The 17,798-nt window shown below is 43.7% G+C and overlaps 2 protein-coding genes across 4 annotated transcripts; one reads left to right on the top strand and one right to left on the bottom strand.

Moving 5' to 3' along the window:
• Positions 1 to 2,190: 2,190 nt before the first annotated feature.
• Positions 2,191 to 10,131, bottom strand: LOC139548221 (AP-1 complex subunit sigma-3-like). 2 transcript variants are annotated; one of them, XM_071357750.1, is made up of 5 exons: positions 9,981 to 10,131; positions 8,727 to 8,905; positions 7,628 to 7,736; positions 3,260 to 3,397; positions 2,191 to 3,181 (listed from the first exon to the last, which is right to left on the bottom strand). In XM_071357750.1, exons 1-5 carry the CDS (start codon positions 9,981 to 9,983, stop codon positions 3,146 to 3,148), a joined length of 465 nt encoding a protein of 154 aa, XP_071213851.1. In that variant the 5' UTR covers positions 9,984 to 10,131; the 3' UTR covers positions 2,191 to 3,145. The 2 variants fall into 2 exon arrangements, with proteins under 2 accessions (XP_071213851.1, XP_071213852.1); XM_071357751.1 differs by lacking the exon at positions 9,981 to 10,131 and adding an exon at positions 9,668 to 9,847.
• Positions 10,132 to 10,649: 518 nt separating this feature from the next.
• Positions 10,650 to 17,748, top strand: dhrs12la (dehydrogenase/reductase 12-like a). 2 transcript variants are annotated; one of them, XM_071357749.1, is made up of 10 exons: positions 10,650 to 10,806; positions 12,302 to 12,435; positions 12,603 to 12,685; positions 12,836 to 12,931; positions 13,204 to 13,285; positions 13,381 to 13,442; positions 13,578 to 13,682; positions 14,988 to 15,078; positions 15,343 to 15,480; positions 16,437 to 17,748. In XM_071357749.1, the coding sequence occupies exons 1-10, from the start codon at positions 10,736 to 10,738 to the stop codon at positions 16,550 to 16,552; spliced, it is 978 nt and encodes a 325-aa protein (XP_071213850.1). In that variant the 5' UTR covers positions 10,650 to 10,735; the 3' UTR covers positions 16,553 to 17,748. The 2 variants fall into 2 exon arrangements, with proteins under 2 accessions (XP_071213850.1, XP_071213849.1); XM_071357748.1 differs by having other exon boundaries at positions 15,337 to 15,480.
• The last annotated feature ends 50 nt before the right edge of the window (positions 17,749 to 17,798 follow it).

The following is a 17,798-nucleotide window of genomic DNA, read 5'->3' as shown; positions in this document are numbered from 1 at the left end:
AAGTAAACCTCCAATTGATCTCCACAATTCCACCCGCTAAAACCCCTCCTCATCCCGAGTTGGGTTGTCATCCCACTGCCCTGCAGACCACCCCCGACCCCCCGGATCCCATAGCCCCGGAGACACCGGGACCCATCCTTCAGAAAGAGCACAGTGCCACCCACAGAACAGAAGTAGATCAACCCTCACCTCGATTTGTATTATATATAGCAGTAAAAAAAAATATATATATATTTTTAAAATCCTGTTTCTTATTTTCCATAATTAGCTATTAATATTTGTAGTAATGTAGGCAATTTATGCAAAAGATTTTTACCTCTCACCAGTCTCGCCATTACCAAAATTACATTATGGCAAGCAATTATTATATTAGCAAACAATTATTGTGAATCATCCTATATTGCCCCTAACATCTTTTACTCCTACGCAACAGTTGTGGGATACACTCACACACACTCAACCCCTTTTCCCCACAACAACCATAGACTCAGATTCTCAACAGTTGCACCATCCCAGAGCCCAACTCAAGAAAGGTCTTGATTTACAAATGCATATACAGTTGCAGCTGTATGAGAAGTCCTGCAAAACTGGGCAGAAATGGGGAGATTTGATTAACCATTGTCACGTCCTATATGATGGAGGTCAGATATACCCCCTTCACCTGCAACACATACAACATGGTCCCCCGTAGCGACCATATTCCCAAGCATCTCCGTGCAGTCAGACCTTTGATTTTGTGCCACCAGGGCCACAATAATATGCGCCCTCTCTGAATGTCCGAGTGTGACCCCCTCCCCATGTGTTACTGCAGCTAGTGTTGCCAGCACTGCCACTGCCTGGAGGAGGGCACCCCACCGGAATCTCCACCGGCTAGGTACAAGGTCATCAAGGTTCTCATTAGCAGCTTTGAGAATTTCCTTGTATATTATGCTCTCCCATCAGGGGGCTTTGCAGGACCAACACTGCCAAGCAGGCTCAGAATCTTGAGTGGGCGGTGCTGCTCTAGGTCTCTGACCGCATTTTGGCTGCATACAGGCCACTTACAGCAGGCCCATAAAACAGATAGGGACTTCTACTTAGTATCTGGGTCATTCATGATGTTAAGCAATGTCTAGGGTATAGGGTTGTGGACCGTTCCATCAATATAGGACCATAAATAAAATGGTCTTAGATGTATAATTTATTTTAAAAATGTAGTTCCCAATGATAGGACAATAAACAAATGATATGTATAATTTATTTTAAAACGCTGTTCCACCACGATAGGACAATAAATAAAATGTATAATTCATTATAAAATGTATATCCCTCATCTGAACAACATCGAAAGCTCTCTCACAACCCCCGCTCACAGAAATACATTGGTTCTGGGATATGCAACCATTTCCTTTCTCACTCAACACCACTTTCCCAAACACCAAAAACACCACACAGCATCCACCCACACTGTGCCTTCTGTTTACTGAGTTTTTTTTTCTCTCCACCATGTTGAATTAGTGCTTTTGTGTTCCAATTAGTTATACTTGAAGATAGCTTTTCTATCTATATTTTTCTGTTGTATTATTACAATCCATAACCGGGCTAGAATTGTGTTTCCTTATTTGCCTCCTCTATGAGAACGTTGTAATTTTTTAAATAGCCATGGAGTAGTCTTTGTGTCTCTGAACAACTGGTTATCAATATACAGTTTATCTACTATGAGAGCTACGTGTTTCCCTTTCAACCTATTTTCCTTGAAAATTGGATACAGAACTTTACGCCGTTCTGCAATTTCCTTTGGGAACTGGTCATTCACGCCAGCAAGGCTTTTACCCATTATTATATCTTTAAAGAAAGCAAATTTGGCAACGATTGGGCGTTCATACCTCTGCCCTCTCTGTCTGAAGCGGTGAACACGTTCAAGTTGGATTTTGTCGATAGCTTCGCGTGGAATCTGAAGCGCTGTAAGAACGAACTCTCTAACTACAGATTCAGGAACTTCTTCTTCTTTCTCTTGGATACCTGTAAGTACTAGATTCTCTCTCATGGATCTAGTCTGTATTTCAAGTAAGGCTTCTCTCAGAACGATGACTAATTTCTTAACCTGGGGCAAACAGGGTAGTCCTTGTCAATTCCACTAATAAAACCAAGAGATCAATATTCAACAGGTGGAAACAACGTACCCTAACTAACATTTAAAAAGACAGACTATTCTGGAAACAAAACTATTTATTCAGACAGTACAACTTTAACGGCACTGAGTAGGCATCACTTTCCAGAATGTCAACCTTTAGCTTCAATCTTAGAACCCACTGGCTCTAGCTTGCCAACTGAGAAATATTACAATAAGGCACTATCACGTTTGTGCAGGCAGTGGCTATGTTAGCCAACATAGAATTAAAATCATAAATGTGACTTTCGAAGTGGTAAGAAGTTGTGGTTACAATCCTTGGATCAACTCACTACGTTTGAAAATGCAGCAGCAACATGCTAAAATAACATTTTTGCTTAAAAATCAGATAAAGCAAAGCAGGATACAATTACTGTAAAACATATGTGATCCTATCAAATATGTAATAATAAAATTATTTTAACTAATAACACATTTAAAAATAAATCTCAAAGTTAAACTCTGTGTTTTAAAATGAACTCTTAAATTATAAAACTCCTAATGCATCTTTTAGAAAGTGCATATAGGGGCCTCCCGAGTGGTGCAGCGGTCTAAGGTACTGCATCGCAGTGCTTGAGGCGTCACTAAAGACCCGCGCTCTAGCGACTCCTTGTGGCGGGCCGAGCGCACACACACTGACACAGTCGCCAGTTGTACACTGTTTCCTCCGACACATTGGTGCGGCTGGCTTCCGGGTTAAGCGAGCAGTGTCAAGAAGCAGTGCAGCTTGGCGGGGTCGTGTTTCTTGACCGAGTCCGTACGGGAGTTGCAGCAATGGGACAAGACTGTAACTACCAATTGGGAAGAAAAAGGAGTAAAAAGTACAAAAAAGACTAATAATATTAGAACGTGCTTATATAAAAACAGACTATGTATTCTGTCTGAATGGAAGAGTATTCCAGTTGAATAAGTCTTCTTTGAAATGTTGTGGCACTTATGGCAATTGAGAAAAGGATTCTTCAGTCTTAAGATTCGACTCACGTCCCTGTTATTGGTTCAGTAGGTCGGTTTACTCATATACTCCTCCATTGTCTGTTGAGAGAACAGAAGAAACATATTTAAATATTTTGGCAAGTGTGTCACACTTAAGTGACTGTGTGTGTGGGTCACCTCTTGTAGTGTCTCTGCCTCCTCCATAGCGATGCCCACAGCTGTCTTGGAGGTCTCCAGGATCTCTCCTCCCACCAGGAACTCATCCAGGATGAAGTAGGCCTTCTCAAAGTTAAAGATTATGTCCAGCTCACACACCTGCGCCACACACACAGGATGAAGTAGGCCTTCTCAAAGTTAAAGATTATGTCCGGCACACACACCTGCAGCACACAGTTGAAGGCGATCGATGAGTCACTCACTCCCAAGATCGGCCAAAGAATGAGTCAGGGTTGTAGGGGACTGCAGAAAGAGATGGTGTGCTACGGGAGGTGCGTATGACTGTGCTATCGTCAGCCAGTGGTCTTTTATTTTGGTTGCCTGTCAAGTCCTGTCTGGTGCAGGTCAGGGTGACGGCGTCACTTTCATTCATAAATATCCGTTGGAAGTCAGCACTCCAATAGATGAGCATGGTAGTACGATTTGTTTACTATGGATCTTGATTCCTTATACACTTTCAGATGACATCCATTTTGGCATTGTAACAATAGATTAGGATGGTATCTCAGTGTGACTGTATGCATCTGTTGATGTATTTGGCTGATGGACCAACCACATCATTTTACTTTCAGCACAAGCCTGCACTTTTCATGTAATTCCCCAATAACCACACACATACACACACAGCAATGTCTTACTATACTTGTGAGCAGAGGCACAACTTTAGCTGGGGACATGTTCCCCCCACCCAGTTTTATCAGTGCATTGTGACACAAAATGCGGCATCAGTGTGTGCTTTAGGACCATGCGGACGCCTCAGAGCGGTCGTTTAGGCTGTTTGGTGGTTTCAGCCTGCTGGATTTAGGACTGCATGGACGCCACAGAGCAGGGTTGCCATGTCTGTAGTTTTTCCGCAAATTGGGCTACTTTGAAAATGATGTTGAGGGTGAAAATGTATTGGTCACGGGTTGCAGATCTTTGGGCTACTTCTAAAAGCATTTTTCTAAAATAAAAAATATATATTTTATTTTATATATAAATATTTTACTGTGACCTGCTGCTCCTGACTATCAGGCGGTGAGGCAGGCTGTTGCTGAGTGAGTGAGTGAGTGTTGAGAGAGCACTGCAGCAGGCAGCTTAGTCAACTAGTGGCTGAGTCACTTGAGTGATAGGAGACAGTCATGACAACTTTACCAGTTGTAGGTAGGCCTCTTAACTTGTCATTATTGAGACACAGTTTTTTCCCCTCAACCCTTTTTCCATAAAACATGGCATCAAGAAATAACAGCGACAAAACACTGGAAAACTACTTTGGGCGCACTAGAGCTCATTAGATAATTTGTTCGGAGGTGGTTTAAACTCCATTATAATGTCGATTTTTGCTTTGCTTATGGAAAACGGTATCAAGCAACAAAAAATAAAATTGGTTTTACGCATGCTCAGTTCTTGGGGGCTGCACAAGTGGAAATGGAAGTTATGGAACTCCCTTGCGTGCTTATGTTATGGAAAGAAGTCCTCAATGAAGTACTTTAAAGTACTAATTAAGTAGTTTAATGGGGTATCTGTACTTTACTTTTCATATTTTTGACAACTTTTACTTCACTACATTCCTAAAGAAAATAATGTACTTTAACCCCATACATTTTCCCAGACACCCAAAAGTACTCGTTACATTTTGAATGCTTTGAGGACAGGAAAACAGTCGAATTCACGCACTTATCAAGTGAACATCCCTGGTCATCCCTACTGCCTCTGATCTGGCGGACTCACTAAACACAACTGCTTAGTATGTAAATGATGTCTGCGAGTTAGAATGTATCCCTGCCAATCCGTATGAAATATTTACGTAATAAAAAAAAAAAATACATTTATAAAAACCTGTTTTTGCTTTGTCATTATGGGGTATTGTGTGCAGATTTAGGAGGGATAAGGCTGTAAAGTAACAACATATGTCCTGTACCATACCCTTTCGTGCCTTATTTTTTAATCATAGCAGTCAAATTAGTTACATCGACATCCATTGATGGAAAATGATCTGGCGATTTAAATAAGGGCAAATGATCTTTTCTCTCTTTTTCTAATTTTGCTTCTAGTCGTTCCAATTCCTTCCTTATTGGCTCGATAACATTGTGGGAAAAGGGTTTATTGTATAAATGTGGCAACACCTCTCTTGCTTTGGAAAAAAACAATGGGCTAGTTTTCAGGCCTTCTGGGCGGGTTTTGAGTGGTCATTGTTCTAAAAATCTTTGCTAGAAATGGCATCCCTGCCACAGAGCACGCGAACAGAGGCAGCAGTTGTCTGTGTGTGTTGTGCTTTTTCTCCGAGTAGTAAAAGCAAGCTGAGCAAAAACTGGCTACTCTTTATTTGACTGATGTAGCTAGCAAAGTAACATAAAAAATGTATTTATTTCCAGTGATGAGCTAGTAGTGTAACTGACATGTAAAGTTAGCTAATGTCTCATCCCCCCTCGACTGAGTTTCTGTCTGAAGTGAATGAACTAGAGCTAGCTCGTAGCTACCACAGCCAGTTCAGCTCTAGCCAACTGTCAGGTAGCAGTATCTAACAGCTGCTGTGAGTATGAAAATGTTTGGTAGCCTTTGTTTGTTTTCTCCAGTTGATGTACCATTAGAGCTAGCCAAATGTTGGCTAACGTTAGATATTATTTTTACCCCAATCAGAGTCAATATAGCAATGTAGCATTATTGATCTGTCAGTTTCCCTAGTTAGTTTCCTACTTGTTACACTGACATGGTATAAACAGCTCTACAGGCTTCACTGTCACAGTGCACAGTCAGTACACAACACTATGCTCGTCTTAGCAGGATCAGATGGTGACAGGTGTCCCAGCAAATTCATACAGCCAGGGAAGACCAATCTTCGGCGCTCAGGTGAATTTTGCAGTATATTATAACAATCAGTGACTGATACAAAAGTTCCATCTTGAATTGATGGGTAGACCTACAGTAGCAACAGGACAGCATCTTATATCTACAGTCTGGGATCTGGGAATAATGGTAATTTCAATAATTGAACCATTTATTCTATTCTTGGATAATATAATGTATAAATGTACACCAAGGTTATTCTTCTCCTGCCTCATCTGAGCAGGATCAGATGGTGACAGGGGTCTCAGCAGTGGCAGGTAGCCAGGGAAGACCAGTCTGTGATGTTGAGGAACTTTCGCAGATGCAACACTTTATTCTCTTTGTGCAGTAAACACCGGACAAGCCAGAAGCTTCAAAGATTTAAACTATTTTAAGGCAGTCTGATTAACCTCTAAAGTTGATTTCCAAACTGTATCAAGGGTAGAATAGAATAGAATAGAATAGATATAATATAATATAATAATAGAAGCTTTTCCTGACGACACAAAACATATAAAACAAAAATGTGAGGAAGAGCTGGTAGAAGCTATTGATGATGGTGAATGGATACAGATGTGTTTGAATGCTTCATCATGTTCATATAATCTCAGACATAAATGACTGCAGTTTAAGACCATCCAAAGAATATTCTATAAAATGCTAACCTCCCCTGTTATTGTAATGGTGAAAGGTTAGCATGTCTTGGAGGTATGATATGAGACTAACTTTCTCACTCATCATTATTCACGATTCATTAGGGATTATTCATAATCATGGTAGAAGTGTTTAGAAACATATTCTATTTACAATAAAAGACCACTCGCCAGGTTGTCCCCCCCCCACTCCTAAAACCAAAGTTGCACCTCTGCATGTAAGGACCTTTTGGGGACCAATAATTGATTCCCATTCAAAATCCTATTTTCCCTAACCCCAACCCTAAAATAGCAAGTTAGGACTGGCAAAATGTCCTCACTTCTCAGAATTTTAGTTGGTTTACTATTCTTGTGAGGACTTCTGATACTCACAAGTATAGTAAAACATGTGTGCGCACACACACACACACACACACACACACACACACACACACACACACACACACACACACACACACACACACACACACACACACACACACACACACACACACACACACACACACACACACACACACACACACACACACACACAATGAAGTAGGCTTTGTCAAAGTTAAAGATGATATCCATCCCACACCTGCAGCAGAGCAGACAGGGCAACACAGAGCAGACAGGGCAACACAGAGCAGACAGGGCAACACAGAGCAGACAGGGCAACACAGAGCAGACAGAACAGCACATCAATGAGAGGCAATAGGCACCATTAAGACTATACAATGTTGAAAATACTGTAAAAACATAGACCTTAACATTTAGTTTCTATTCATCAATTTAACCTATACTTTTCCCTTGTTTTAATGAACCTTTCCCCAGCGAGACCTTAACCTGACAATAAATATCCCTTACATTGCCTGTACATTATGCTTACATTGCCAAAGTATTTGTCCAGCAGCTCGACATATCGTTGCAACACCTCCAGGGTCAACAGTTCATTGTCCTGGTCCTCCAGACCACAGCAGAAGTAGAGACTGGCATACCTGCAAGGGAGCAGAGGGTCAGGGGTCATGGAACAGGGTTACAGTTGTTATGTTTATATGCAAGGGAGTCACTTTACCATAGAGGTTAATGCGTGAGGTTAAGAACAATCTGCTTGTCTGTTATGTGTTTAACATGTACACTGACTGTACAAAACATTAAGAACACCTGCTCTTTCCGTGACATCGACTGACCAGGTGAAAGCTATGATCCCTTTTTGATGTCACTTGTTAAAGAAGGATTTTTAAGCCTTGAGACAATACCGACATGGATTGTGTATGTGTGCCATTCAGAGGGTAAATGGGCAAGACAAAATATTTAAGTGCCTTTGAACGGGGTATGGTAGTAGGTGCCAGGCGCACCGTTTTGAGTGTGTCAGCAAAGGTTTTTCACTGTCAACAGTTTCCCGTGTGTATCAAGAATGGTTCACCACCCAAAGGACATCTACCCAACTTGACACAAGTACTGTGGGAAGCATCCCTGTGGAATGTATTCGACGCCTTGTAGAGTCCATGCTCTGATGAATAGAGTCTGTTTTGAGGGCAAAGGTGGGTGCAACCTAATATTAGGAAGGTGTTCCTAATGTTTTGTACAATCAGTGTATATTTAACTTGAGCGTGTGCCGTGTGTGTAAGGAGGATTGGTGTGGAGGAAGGGGTTTAGGAGGTTAAACATGAACCACTAATAAAGGGGCCAAGGATGGTTCCAGTCTACCCAATACCCTCCTCCCATCCCTCCCTCTACACTACAGTACACAGGCACCATAGTCTGTTCCAGCCCAGAGACAATAGTGAGAGGGGGTAAACACAGACAGCAATAGGGGTCAACAGAGAAACAGACAAAAGAAGTAAAGACAGAAGTCAAAAATAGGAAAACAAATAATCTGCCAAATAAAGAAAATCAGAGACAGCGAGAAGGGGAATAAGAGAAAGAGATCGAAGGTAAACCACAGAGAGATCCATCCCAGACAGAGGTTCTACTTCCTCAGTCACCTTTTGTAAACAATCTTGAGGTCCCTCCAGAGGAGGAAGTTACAGGAGCGGGGAGGGCGAGCCAGCACCATCAGAGTCATTTCCCTGATCACCTTCTTCTTCTCTCTCTCCGTCACCGGAGTGAACCACTTTTGCAGTCGCAACTTGCCCTGCCGGCTTAACAGCAGCATGAAGTGCATCTGTGGGGGGAGGGGGCAGGAAGTTGACCCGCATGGGACCCAAATCGTAGAAATAGAATGACTAGAATGGGTATTATTGTAGGCAGCAGATTGAAGAAATACACTCAGACATAGTATGCTCATGTAACACATGAATGGACATATTCATGCAGGCTACTCACACATACTCAGACACTTTGAACACACCCCACAATTACACACTTAGGCCTAGTTGATGTGTTGCAATCCAAACCACAATTCAAAACAACACTTCTAACTGATAAGTGGTTGTTGGGGTGGGTATAATTTGTGGAACGTTCCAACAGGAATCTGTTCCAAAAACTTCGTAAAGTACAAGGTTGCCAACAAACAACGCATACAAAGTTGCATGATCAATTCACCTAGCTAATTAGCTGTAGAATAGGTATCAACTCACCACATAGCTTATTCTTAATGTTTGTCCATAGGCTACCAGAGAGAGGGAAGACATTTTTCGGAATAAACCTGGTGAGTGAAAAATTGCCCACACCCTATTCACAAATAGGATGCCATGAAAAATGTACAAGTATTAAAATACATGTATCTTATTCTGCTGCTATACAACTTTGTATGCGTCGTTTGTTGGCAACCTTGTTATTTACGAAGTTTTTGGAACAGATTCCTGTTGGAACGTTCCACAAATTATAACCACCCTGGTTGTTGTGCCAGACAAAAACGATATTTCACAATTCTCCACAAAATCAGCCTTATAAAATTGACAGTTTTAGCAAAAATGTAACTTACACATGACTTTCAAAACGTTCTAGTATAAAAACAACCCATCGATAAACAGCTTCTTATGCAAGACAGACGGCACAACTGTTCAAGTGGAAGAGGTGGTTCCAGCCGTGCCAGCCAGTAACGCTTCTTTAAACTACTGTAGCGTCCGGGCAAACAGGTGGAGACAACCTGCCAAAGGAACTGGGTGTGCCATAGACAACACCGTTACTGTATACAGCCTACTCACCTTTTGGACAGGTGCATGTTCGACAGAGAGAATGTACTTGCCCTGTAAAATATGTCAAAACATGGAACCAAAAGCAGACATTTTACTCACCATCGTGAAGCTGCAATGTGAGAGTAAGGCCAACAGTTGAGGGGAAATATGTTAACTACATTCTTGCGTAAAACCGGTACATAGGGACGGGCATCGTCAAATTCCCACAATGCTGTGGGTTAAGTTGCGAAACCATACCTTCTCTAGTCTAGACTGTGCCGCGCCCCATTTTTTGCTTTGCTTGGTCGGAATTGGTTCACACCTTTCACGGGAGGTTCCTGGGCAAGGTGCATTGTACTACTGTACTAACTGGTTTATGATCAAATATAGATATTATCCTGTTTGTCAAGCCAAATTATGTGGGTCTATTATTTCATTTCCAGCGACAGACATATTGCGTGTTCTTTTGGATTTTTCTATTGTAGCCTAAAGGCCTATACAAACCGACAATAGTCTAAGTTCCCCCAGAATTATTATCAATAATTCCCTGATTTAATTTTCTTCTGTTACTGAAATATGCGGTTGTTGAAATTTTATTTGAAATGCTGTGCATGCAACTCCTGAATTTGCCATGCAAACCTATTGGAGATTCAATAGGATTGTTTTTTTTTTTATTCATTCAAGCCTATAGACATCATGGACAGTGTCGAGCTGACACCAGTTGACACCGAGTTTGATTGTGCTTCAGTTGTTGATCCCAACTCGCCGCTGGGTGGCCGAAGGTGTCATCCAATGTAAATTCACACACGTGGGTTTGGTCCAAGTTAAAACCGGAGGAGAGAGTGCAATAACGGACGACGGGACGAGAGGATTCCATGGGTAATACAACGATGTCTCTTTACCGCAACTCCGCGTGGTTTCTGAAAGGAATGACTGAATTCACCAGGTAAGATTTTCTCCTCTATGGTGTTTCTGTCATCATCATCATCATCAGCAGCATCATCACATTGATGCTTATATATTTACTCTGGAGAACAGTAGGCAATTGATCACTGGTCTCCTATCTGTTGATTTTGATATTTCATGGAATCAAATCCCTGGCTACAAATGTCACAAATTACAAACTAAATCAATAAAATGTCAGAAACTGAATGTTCAAAAATATATATTTTCTATTCCAGAACAATGTGTATATTCTCTCTCTCTCTCTCATTTCCCTTTCTTTCTCTCTCTTTCTCTCTGTGCATGTGTGTTCATCCTTTGGCAAGATAGTATTAGATTCATCACAGTGAACATTCAGTGAACATCACAGTGGTTCAGGTAGATTCTAGATGTTCACTGGTAAAAAGAAACATCAACAAATTAAACTGATGGAGAACAATGGTTAAGCAGTGTTCCAACCCTGTCTTGATTAATCCTGTAATTTTGCTGCAGCAGACAGACAGTATGACCTTTGAATGCCTCAGTCAGTGACCTGTAACTTGTATGTACAATACATATGTATTCATGTCTATATTGCTTACCACTGTCATTTGAGTTATTTTACCCTCATTGATTAAGTATTGCATTAGGATAGCAAAACCGATCCAAGATCTGGAAAATAGGGCCTGGGCCATTACTGCTGTGTTGTGTCAAAATCACTAAATGGACAAAACTGTTAAAGTTCCGTTGACTTTTTGCCATCATATTACTAATCAATTGGGTTATTAATGCTAACTACAAAGCTTTACAATCTTATTTGGATATCCACCAGCTCAAGTCAAGGCCATCATGTGGAACTATTGATAAATGGTTTACCAATAGCATCAGACCACACACTGCCCTTCCTCATTCTGAACAACAAAGCAATCAAATCCAACTGAAGAGGTGCCTTTGTCATTTATTCCCCACTTTCTTTGTTCAATGTTGTGTTTTCTTGCAGAGACCAGTCTCTTTACCCGCCCTGACCCTTGACTCCGCTAGTGTTTACGCTGCATGACACCACCAAACAGAGCATGCATTTAGCCCAAAACGATCCCTAAGTACGGCGCTGCCTTCCTCCCTTCATCCCCCATTGGGAACAATGGCTGCCATTGAACCCCTTGACGTGGCACACAGGCTGCTGTCGATGTCACCAGCGGTGGCCTCAGAACCGCCTCCTCTCTCCTTCTCACATTACCTAAGAGATGTGACAGTCTTTCCCTTTGTTAGACCTTTGTCTTGCTCACTGAATATCTAAACTGTTTTGAATTTGTTCCATTTTAGATGCTGTCTCCCCACTCTGACCATATCTGACCCCAGGACATCTGACCTACTTTCTTTTAATCTGTTTTCGATCAATCATTCAATGAATTATTTCAAATGGAAAGGGGTTTATTGTCACCCTCTACCACACTGTGGAATGGAGCAGGGGATGGATAGCCTCCACCTGACTGCTGTCTGTCTATCTGTGTGTGTTGCAGGAGTGCGTTCCTCTCTGCTGCCAAGCACTTTGTGGAAAAGGACCTGGAAGTGTCCATGGCAGGCAGGGTCTTCATGATCACTGGAGCCAACAGTGGCATAGGGAGAGCTACAGCCATGGCCATCGCCAAGAGAGGTATGGTGTGTGTCTGTAGAGGAGAGAGAGAGCGAGTGTGTGTGTAAGTGTGAGTTAGTGAGTGCATGTGTGTCTTCGGAGGAAGAGCATCATCACGTTTCACCGCACTGAATACACCCCTGGTTCAGCCACTCTTGCTCTACTGTTATCCCCCATCCCCTTTCCAGGTGGTACAGTCCACATGGTGTGCAGGAACAAGGACAAAGCAGAGGAGGCCAGGGCTGACATTGTCAAGGAGTCAGGAAATAAAGTGAGTGAGTTTGGGCCTCTCTCTTACCCTCAAAATGTGTGTGTGTGTGTGTGGGGGGGTGGGGTGTAATAATCATGTAATGTGCCCCTGCTCCCCTCACCTTGTGCTCTGTACCCCTGCAACCAGAGTGTAATAATCATGTAATTTCAGGAAATATATGTCCACATTCTGGACCTATCGGAGACACGGAAGGTTTGGGAATTTGCAGAGGCCTTCAAGAGGAAGTACAAAGCCTTGAATGTACTGGTGAGTGCTGAACACATGTTTGAATCAAAGTGATAACCATGTAACATATATTTCTACCTCTAGTCATCACCCTGCCTTTTATCATTCTCTCTCTCCCTGGCTGCTCTCTCTCTCTGGCTGCTCTCTCTCTCTGGCTTCTCTCTCTCTCTGGCTTCTCTCTCTCTCTGGCTTCTCTCTCTCTTTCTATAAATGTACACAGAGTTCTTCCCATGTTTTATATGTGTACAGTATTCATAATGTAGGATTATTGATTGACTGATTGACGTGGACAGATAAATAATGCAGGCTGCATCATGAGTGAGAGGGATGTGAACGCTGAGGGGCTGGAGAAGAGCTTTGCCAGTAACGTCATGGGTGAGTCAATGACAGAGGTTAATGTGAATACTTCAGGCTCAAAACCACTTCCGTTCAAAACCCCTTGAAAGAAACACATCTCTCTCTATCTCTAGGTGTGTATATCCTGACCAGGGGACTGATTCCCTTACTGGAGAAGAGTGCAGAGCCCAGAGTGGTGAGTTTGAAACCCACAACCCACTGGCGGTTTTACTCTTAGATGTAATTTGACAAAAAAATAAAAGTACTTTAGTGTGTGTCCTGTTTATGATTATTTAATGTTTCCCGTCTCCCCTCCCTCCTCCTCCTTCAGATCACAGTTTCATCTGGAGGGATGCTGGTCCAGAAGCTGAGGACAGGGAACCTGCAAACAGAAATAGGCCGCTATGACGGGACCATGGTCTACGCACAGCACAAGGTGAGGGGAGCAGGGGCACACGGCACCAGGTGAGAGGAGCAGGAGCACACGGCACCAGGTGAGGGGAGCAGGAGCACACGGCACAAGGTGAGGGGAGCAGGAGCACACGGCACAAGGTGAGGGGAGCAGGAGCACACAGCACAAGGTGAGCAGGGGTACACAGCACAAGGTAAGGGGAGCAGGGGTACACAGCACAAGGTGAGGGGAGCAGGAGCACACAGCACAAGGTGAGGGGAGCAGGGGCACACAGCACCAGGTGAGGGGAGCAGGGGCACACAGCACCAGGTGAGGGGAGCAGGGGTACACAGCACAAGGTGAGGGGAGCAGGGGCACACAGCACAAGGTGAGGGGAGCAGGGGCACACAGCACCAGGTGAGGGGAGCAGGGGTACACAGCACCAGGTGAGGGGAGCAGGAACACACAGCACAAGGTGAGGGGAGCAGGAACACACAGCACAAGGTGAGGGGAGCAGGAGCACACAGCACCAGGTGAGGGGAGCAGGGGTACACAGCACAAGGTGAGGGGAGCAGGAGCACACAGCACCAGGTGAGGGGAGCAGGGGCACACAGCACCAGGTGAGGGGAGCAGGGGTACACAGCACCAGGTGAGGGGAGCAGGGGTACACAGCACAAGGTGAGGGGAGCAGGAGCACACAGCACAAGGTGAGGGGAGCAGGGGTACACAGCACCAGGTGAGGGGAGCAGGAGCACACAGCACAAGGTGAGGGGAGCAGGGGTACACAGCACAAGGTGAGGGGAGCAGGGGTACACAGCACAAGGTGAGGGGAGCAGGGGTACACAGCACAAGGTGAGGGGAGCAGGGGTACACAGCACCAGGTGAGGGGAGCAGGAGCACACAGCACAAGGTGAGGGGAGCAGGGGTACACAGCACAAGGTGAGGGGAGCAGGGGTACACAGCACAAGGTGAGGGGAGCAGGGGTACACAGCACAAGGTGAGGGGAGCAGGGGTACACAGCACAAGGTGAGGGGAGCAGGAGCACACAGCACAAGGTGAGGGGAGCAGGGGTACACAGCACCAGGTGAGGGGAGCAGGAGCACACAGCACAAGGTGAGGGGAGCAGGGGTACACAGCACAAGGTGAGGGGAGCAGGGGTACACAGCACATTTTGTTATGGGTCAGACATCCATACAAGGTTGGAGACAATTATAGTAAATGCATGATGTGGTGGTCTCTTGCTGGTCTGTGCTTGTCACATGGTCTAGGGCTGATTTTACTTGGTCAGAAATGTTACATTTGAGATTTGTCTTTGAACTGGTCCCAGCTACTGGTGTGTGTGTGTTTCAGAGGCAACAGGTGGTGATGACAGAGCAGTGGGCCAAAACCCATAGCAACATCCACTTCTCAGTGATGCATCCTGGCTGGGTGGACACACCAGGTACTGTATCAATACACCACAGCTACACAACTACCAGCAGCAAACAGCTTCGGTTCTAAGTATGACAACATTGTAAACACATATCCACATTTGGAGATTGACATTTACTATTGAGATTTAAAATTTCAATATATAAATCCGATGCCGTTTTAATACAAATCTAATAGTCTAAAAACTGTTTTAAAATGTAATACATTCTGATAAACAATTGATTATTAAAATAAAATATCTGTGTTACTGATGCGTCTCTCTCTGGAGTTGTAGCTGTGGCCAATGCCATGCCTGACTTCCACCAGTCTATGAAGGACAGCCTGAGGACCCCGGAGCAGGGGGCTGACACCGTGGTGTGGTTGGCCATCTCAGAGGCCGCCGCCACCAAGCCCAGCGGAAGCTTCTTCCAGGGTAGGCAGTAAAAGACACAGAATACACTTACTTCATTTAATGGAGAAGTTGTGTGGTATCACAAACAAAAGTAAAGCATGGTCTGAAGCATGGGATTGTCCCCGTTTTTTTACCAATTACAGGGAGCGATTTAATACGTGTTTTGTGGTAAAGTATCGGAGGTCATGACCAGGAGAGAGAAAAAACTACAGTAAGACAGCAAAGTGAGGTCCAGCGTGGTGTCATGGGTTAACTGTCAGATCCACACACTCTCTCTCCTCACAACTCGTTCTCAATCTGTGCTTCTGGAGAAAACAAGAGCTCTTTAAAACAGCCAGGCTTCTCGGGTACAGTGGACCTCAGTCAGAATTGGAGAAGAGAGACCGAAGGAGAGGGAAAGAGAGAAGAATAGAGCGAGGGAAAGAGGATATTTGGAGCATATGGGAGGGCTTTAGAGAGAGGGAAAGGAGAGAGAGAAAGAAGATGAGTGCTGTCTGAATGAAGTGTTTGTCTGTGTGGGTTTGACTGAGGGCATGAGAAGACGGGAGGTCGGGGATAGCGGGCGGGGGTGGGTTGGGCTGGGCTGGGCTGGGTTTCTGGCGTTGGTCCACTGCAGCTGGAGCTCTCGGTACCAGATACTGCCAGAGAGTACAGTGGAACCCCCCCTCTGACACACACCCTCTTCCTCCATTGCGGCGACCTCAGTGACCTTCCCCAGCACAGCGGGATAGCAAAGAATCACTTCAATAGAGTCACTAACACAGACACCCCCTCTCATCTCTGCGCCTGCATTTACACAATACATATCAGGGGATCTGGGGTCAACAGCTAGGCCTACATTGTATTGTTTTGGTTGAACTGTATTTTCTAGATAACTTCATTGACACGGCTATAGGATGGATCAATCACAACGTGAATAGTAAATGCTTCTATTTTAACCAACCAGGTTGTAAAACAGACTGTATTGTGTGTGTCAGATCGGAGGATGGTGTCGGCCCACCTGCCCCTGGCCTGGACCCACAGCTCCCCGTTGGAGCAGCAGAAGTTCATGAGTGTGATGGAGGATCTGGCCAAGACCTTCCAGCCCCACTAAGACCACTACCACACACCCCCCCCCACCAGTACTATAGTATACACTGGAACCAGTGCCGTATACTGTGACCCAGTTCAGCAAAGCTAACAGTCTACACATACCTGTCAGGTGGGAGAGAGGGGGAGTCCTACTAGATTTTATTTGCACTACTTTAACAATTTAGATATTTATTGAACTAGGGCACTTTTAATATGTAACCTCTACATGGCTTAAAACACGATATTTTAAGCTAAACTCCAGCACTGAGGGCTAAAACAGAACAGTGTTTGATGGTGATGATGCTGATTTAGGGTTCTTTACCTTGTTGCCTTTGAGCTGCTGATAGGGAAAGCACTTTTCAGTTATTTATACATTTAACCCAACAAACACAGTATGTTGCTTTTCTACCACTTCACACAGTGACTCAATGGAAGCTGTCAATCAGATGGGAATCTGATGTGACCAAAGTCACTTCCTTATTCATCCACAAATCACATCACAGCCTGTTGCTATGGGCCCAGCCTAACAACACATGGTTGGTTGGTTTACTCTGCTCTGAATGTGTTCAAACTAATTTACCCAAGTGCTTCTTTAGTATTACAACCTTATGAAGTTGTCTGTTGATCCATGAATCATCTACAAAGCTTGTGTACATAACTGATTAAATGCATGGTGTACATTAACAAAATGACAACATCAGGAGGGCAAACACCAGAGGGATATACTACAAAGCAGGATCAAAGTTAGCCAGCTAACTTTGATTAACAACCAGAAATAACTATTGAAACCTAAACTTTGATATGTGTTTTTGGTTGTTGAGTCAATTAGACCATGCCAATTTCATGCTTATCTTATAAAAATACAAGCTATTTCAGAATATTTGGCAAGTTAGCTGGCTAAATCATTGATCTTGCTTTGTAGTATAACCCTTTGGGTGGTTATACTGAGCCCAGGCATGAAGAGACCTCTCACTATCAGCAGGTAGATGGGCATTTACCTATTTCACACCCAAGAGGTACAGGAGGGAACCACAGCATTACCTGACATGTCCAATACAGCTAAGGTATATTTATTTAATACTATTGATGTTTAAGGGGCACTTAAACAGTTTGAGGAAGTGATAAGCTATATATATATATATGCTTAAAGATAAGGCGATAATGTAGGCAGTCATGTATTTTGTGATTTCATCCTTGAATAAAATAAAATTCACTCAAGTCTTTTCTGACTGTTACTGTATTGCAGACGGGAGGCATCCAACAAGAGT

This window comes from Salvelinus alpinus, chromosome 21, assembly GCF_045679555.1.
Source record: "Salvelinus alpinus chromosome 21, SLU_Salpinus.1, whole genome shotgun sequence".
NCBI classification, from domain to species: domain Eukaryota; kingdom Metazoa; phylum Chordata; class Actinopteri; order Salmoniformes; family Salmonidae; genus Salvelinus; species Salvelinus alpinus.
Note: the sequence above shows the minus strand (reverse complement) of the source record. Positions and strands in the feature narration are given on the sequence as shown.